The sequence below is a fragment of the Solanum pennellii genome, chromosome 5 (assembly GCF_001406875.1).
Source record: "Solanum pennellii chromosome 5, SPENNV200".
NCBI lineage: Eukaryota > Viridiplantae > Streptophyta > Magnoliopsida > Solanales > Solanaceae > Solanum > Solanum pennellii.
The window spans coordinates 34,452,420-34,458,431 of record NC_028641.1 but is presented as its reverse complement, the minus strand read 5'-3'; the positions used below and the strand labels follow the sequence as shown (position 1 = coordinate 34,458,431).

Here is a 6,012-nt window from a genome sequence, read left to right as displayed (position 1 = left end):
GGTGTAGGTGACATTTGAGAGGAGTCTCAAAGTTTAAACTTAGATTAATGTTCATTAAAGTAAAGAGTTTCGTATTTCCTCACTGTATTCAACGACATCTTTATGTTTAGATTTCCATGTTGAAAGTATTGTAATAGACATAGATATTTCCTATATGTTGATGTATGGGTCGTGTCCCAATATACTTGTATGTCTAAGATGGCAACTTTGAGACTTAGACTTTCATTATGTTTTTTGCTATAGGTGAGATATTTTGAAGTATTATTATTTTGTATAAAAATTTTTAATTCCTCTCTACTTTTCATACATGTATTAAATGAATGGTATGAAAGGGCTTGTATAAGACCTCCGAGTGGTCGAGTACACCATGTTTAAATTTGAGAATGCCCTTAAATCTAGGGGGTACTCTAGGGTTGTGAAAAACTTTGTATCAGAGCATAAGGTTATGAATTAGAACATAGGAATTGAAATGTCTCAAAAATCACTTCTAGTAGAGTCTTGACCATCGGTGTAAGTCGTGACACACCTATGGGTGAGAGGCAATAGGACGATAAAGTTTCCCTTATTTTCCACTCCTATGTCGTGAGAGGCAATATAAGTTCTCATTTCTTATGGTTTTACTTTTGTTTCTAGGAAGATATATATGAGTAGGACATCGGCTAGGGTTGAAGAGAATGATGTGAATGAGGGACTTCCTCCCTGATGTGGAAATATGGAACAAGTTGAGCAAGTTCCATAAGGTGCTCAAGGTTTTCAAGGTGCTAAAAATGATCGTCCCTATTGTCGAAGGAGGTAATGAGGTTCTGGTGCTTCCCCTAGAAATGGATAATGGGGAGATTAAAGAGGCTCTCCTTACCCTAGCTTGAGCTATGACAACTCAAATATAGAGAGACATTGGGCGTACAGTGAATGCAATGGAGAGTACTATGACATCAAGATTGAGGGACTTTGTATGGATGAATCCTCCTATCTTCTTTTGTTTTAAGGTAGGAGAAGATCCCAAAGCTTTCTTGGATGAGGTGTATTAGATAGTATATTCTATGGGATTGACTTCTAGGGAGATAGCCGAGTAAGCTTGATATTAATTTAAAGGTATTTCTCAAGTATGGTTTACTCAATGGATGGATTGTAGAACGGTTGAATCAGGTCCCTTAGAGTAGGAAGAGTTTAAGGAAGCATTCTTAGAAAGGTACTTTCCTCGTGAGAAGTGGGAGGTTAGGGTTGAGGAATTTATAAATCATAGGCAAGGTAGCATGAGTGTTGAGTAGTATTCCTTAAAGTTTATCCTATTGTCTAAGTATGCTCTATCATGGGTGTCTAACCATAGAGATTAGATGAGTAGGTTCTTGACCGGTATTTTCGGATATGGTGAAGGAAGAAATGTCATAAATCAATGCTTCATGGTGACATGACTCTATCTAGGATTATGATATATGCTCAACCCATCGAAGAGTCTAAACATGGGAGAAGAAGTAGAGATGCTAAGAGGGGAAGAACCGATGAGAAAGTTCAACATAGATTTAGGAAGAGGGCTCCAAATGAAGAAGGTTCTAATTCTCCTAAGTCTAACTATGATAGAGGTGGTGGTTCCTAAGTTCTTAATCCTACATGTGCTACTTGTGGGAAAAAGCACTTTGGGAAGTGTCTAGCCGGTACTAGTGGGTGCTTTGTGTTAGGCCTCGTATTTTTTTTTATACGTAGTGCGCATCGTGATCTAGAAGACGTAAAGAAATATTAGGCAAGGATGTTATTTCCAAATGTGATATTAAGTATGAGTTGGCTAATGTAAGTGCCATTAACTTTAAGTGAGGGATTAATTAGTGGCTAATTTGGATTGATTTAATCCAATGGGCCCCACCACTCATAATTGGTGGCTGATTAGGATTAATTTAATCCAGTGGGCCCCACCACTCAAGGCAAAAATTAAAAAGGGATCAGATTGTGGGCTGGCCTTAGTGGACAGGTGTAGAGGGGGGCTGCCTCCACTTCATACTATTAAATGAGGTGGAGAAATCCACTCCATGCTAAATAAAGTGGTGAAATGCATTGCTGCATATCATCTTCTTCTTCACCACTTGTCTTAGGCAGCCATGGAAATGGAGAAACCAACCCTGCAACTCTTGGCCAGCAGCTGCAAATAATTTGGTTAGTAATCTCCTTGTTTGGTGTGTTAATTCTTTAGAATACCTTTGTTAATTATCCATTAATTTTAAGAAGGGGGCGTGACCAGTAGCTTAGGAAGTTTGTTTTAGTTATTGAATGTGCTAAGTATGAACGGAAACCATAATCGGATTATTAGTGGTGTCGTGTTGGTGCTTGGGCTGTTTTGATTAAAGCAAACTGCGGGAAAATTCTGTTTTGGCATTATGTATATGTTAAATGTGATTATGAGTATATACTCCAAAGGATGAATACGATAAGGTAGATGTGTTGCGAATTATAAAACGAGTTATCGCTCGGTGTGTCGTTGCTTCGCTGCTATGGTTGCCGAGACGAAACTGTTTTGGGGAGGGGGCTGTTTAATATGATTCGTTGGGTTATATGTGTTATTGGTATTGCTGTGGATAATTTGGGTTGTTGTCGGATTGGGACGAAGTAAGGAAAATAGGGGAAATGCTGCCGAATTTTCGTTAGATTATTAGCTAGCTTACAAGATAGTAAAGCGCGATGTTTATCTAATTGCGGCACGATTGTTGCTTGTTATAGATTAATAGCTTGAGCAGTAAATATTGGACGTGCGACTCGATTATTCGGTATGTAACGCTGTCCCTTCTTTCTTTGTTTGGCATGACTTTTAAAAATAAGCGAATAACGGACAGGTTTGATACTTACCTCTAGAGCGTCTAGGTGACGTATATTCTTGCTTCCACAATTATTCCTCTATATATCGGCTATGTCTAAGGCTATGATGATTTCTCATATCTATGGTAGTGCTTCTTAGAGTCATTGAGATTTTACGTTTCCATATCGTATTAAAGGTTCATAATCTTGATAAAACATTAATCTTTGGTAATACTCCTTGCTGGTTCACGTTGATTGTTCTATTGAGTTATAAGAAATGATTTTAATTGCATATGGTTGCTCATAATATTCTGCTCGTGCATAGAGTCATTTATCATTTCACCGAGTCCCGGGCCGGGTAATGTTCGTGCGGAGTTTCTTGCATATGTCACCGAGTCCCTCACTAGAGGGCCGGGTATGTATATTATATATATGATTGGTGATGAGGATGGTTATGATGATGATGATGACGGAGATGACGTGATGATTATTTTGCCGAGCCCCTTACTAGGGAAGCTGGGCACCTTATATGTTAAAGATATGCATGATTTTCACTTAAAAGGGTACATGTGTAGCGATATTTTGTTTCGACTTACCATGTTGGTATCCTGTCATCTTTACCTTATGCTTTACATACTCAGTACATTGTCCGTACTGGCCCCCCTTTCCTCGGGGGGCTGCGTTTCATGCCCGCAGGTGTAGACGCACAGTTCGGTGATCCTCCCGCCTAGGATATCTACTCTGCTGATTGGGAGAGCTCCACTGTTCCGGAGCCCAGTCGTTTTGGTACATAATTTTTGTGTAGTCTTTTGCTCGTCTATGGGTATGGCGGGGCCCTGTCCCGTCGAGTTTCACTACTGTACTCTTAGAGGTCTGTGGACATTATGTGGGTTGTATATATATGTTTTGGATAATGGTCTGGACATGGTTTGTTTGGGATGTCCGCTTGTACAGGGGCAGCCTTGTCGGCTGCGTACATCATTGTGTATTGTGTAGTGGCAGCCTTGTCGGCTTACGTATGCTATTATGCTTTGGATAGTGGCGGCCTTGTCGGCTCGCGTATGTTGTTACGGTTGAATGGTTATGACTCCTTATGAGACAGGTCCTCTTTATATATATATGACGTTGGGGTTGGCTTGATTTGATTAAATTCCATATTGTCTTAGTTTCAGTTGGTTATACTTAGCAGGTTTGTATGTGGGTGTCCAAAACGGGCACTAGTCACGGCCCATCGGGTTGGGTCGTGACAAAGAGTGGTATCAGAGCGCGGTTCTTCCTCGGAAGTGTCTACAGACTGTGTCTAGTAGAGTCTTGTTTATCGGTGTGTTGTGCACCACATCTATAAACAGGAAGCTACAGGACATTTAGGATGTCATTCTTTCTTCTTATTCTAGATCGTGCGATAGAGCTATATTAACAGGATAATCCCTCTCTAACGAATCCGTGTGTTTTCAGCTATGCCTCCAAAGAAAGCGACAGCCGCCCAGAAGGGAAAATCGGTAGCAGAAGGTACTAGTCAGACCCGGAGAGTTACTAGGGCCCGTGCCCAGTCTATGCCTGGTATGATGCTCCAGTCGGAGAGCTCTGCTACACCCCCACCGCCAGAAGAGCTTAGAGCAGCAGCAGCTCCAGTTCGGGGGACACCACCAGCCCCCGAGGCCCCAACATCTGAACCTCCAGCTCCTCAGTCAGGGGCGGAGGATAGGGCCATGAGAGATGCGGTTCAATTGCTGACTAGATTAGTGGCAGATCAGGCTCGCAGGCATGGACTAGGAGTTGATCATGCGGACAGATCTGATAGCTTAAGGGCTCGTGACTTCTTAAGTTGTAATCCTCCAGAGTTCTTTGGGTCAAGGCCCCAGGATGATCCGCAAGAGTTTATTCGTCAGATGCAGCGTACATTGAGGATAATCAAGGCTTCGGAGACCGAGTCTGTTGAGTTGGCTACGTATCGTTTGCGGGATGTAGCTATTAATTGGTATGAGTCTTGGGAGTTATCTAGGGGTGAGGGTGCTCCTCCAGCGGTATGGGATGAATTTGTGGAGGCTTTCCAGGGCCACTTCCTGCCTCCAGAGATGAAGCGAGCTAGAGTCGATAGATTCTTGCGTTTGAAGCAAAATGGCAGGAGCGTTCGAGAGTATAGCCTCGAGTTTGATTCATTGGCTAGGCATGCGCCTACTATTGTGGCTGATATGGCAGACAGGGTACATCGTTATGTGATGGGATTGGATCGTTATCTGATTGACGGTTGTATGGCAGTGACTCTTCAGCCAGGTATGGACATTGCTCGGGTGCAGGCATATGCACAGGGGGTAGAGGATCGGCACCGGGGACGTCAGCCAGATAGAGATTATAATAGAGGCCAGCATAAGAGGGTTAGATCAGCAGGTTATCCTGACGAGTTTCAAAGCGGGCAGTCTCAGCAGCATGTTAGATTTTCTTCCCAGCCAGCACAGAGTGCACCCCCACGTTTCATGGGTAGGGGGTTCGATCGTATGGGATATTCGGAAGCTGGTCAGAGCTCTAGGGCGTCAGGGTCACAGATGGGCCGGGGTTTGAGCCAGTCGAGGCCACCTTTGCCTCGGTGTTCTCGTTGTGGTAAGTCCCATCCTGGGGAATGTCGTTGGGCTACAGGTGCGTGTTTTTCTTGCGGCCGTCAGGGCCATACTATGAGGGAGTGTCACCTTAGAGGTAGTGCAGGTGGTATGGCACAGCCTACAGGGTCCGTTGCTGGTTCATCTTCTTCTGTGGCTATGCGCCCTACGGGGCAGGGTATTCAGGCGCCAGCAGGCCGTGGTAGAGGACGTGGTGGAGCTTCCAGTTCTAGCGGTCCCTCAAACCGTATATATGCTTTGACTACTAGGCAAGATCAGGAGGCGTCACCTAATGTGATCACAGGTATATTATCACTATTCTCCCGAAGTGTGTATGCATTGATAGACCCAGGTTCTACCTTATCATATATATCTCCCTTTGTTGCTAGTAGGATCGGAATAGAGTCTGAGTTGATAGAACCATTTGAGGTAGCTACACCTGTAGGAGATTTTGTCATAGCTACGCGAGTATATAGGAATTGTTCAGTAGTTATATATAGTCATCGTACCGTAGCAGATCTAATAGAGTTAAATATGATTGAGTTTGATATTATCATGGGCATGGATTGGTTGGCTGCTTGTTATGCTAATGTTGATTGCAGAGGAAAGATAGTTCGATTTCAATTTCCAGGGGAAC

The 6,012-nt window shown here is 43.2% G+C and overlaps 1 protein-coding gene across 1 annotated transcript; it reads left to right on the top strand.

Moving 5' to 3' along the window:
• The first annotated feature begins 3,537 nt into the window (after positions 1-3,537).
• On the top strand, positions 3,538-5,778 carry LOC114077168. Its single transcript, XM_027916852.1, has 3 exons — positions 3,538-3,567; positions 4,237-5,679; positions 5,768-5,778. Exons 2-3 carry the CDS (start codon positions 4,239-4,241, stop codon positions 5,776-5,778), a joined length of 1,452 nt encoding a protein of 483 aa, XP_027772653.1. The 5' UTR covers positions 3,538-3,567; positions 4,237-4,238.
• The last annotated feature ends 234 nt before the right edge of the window (positions 5,779-6,012 follow it).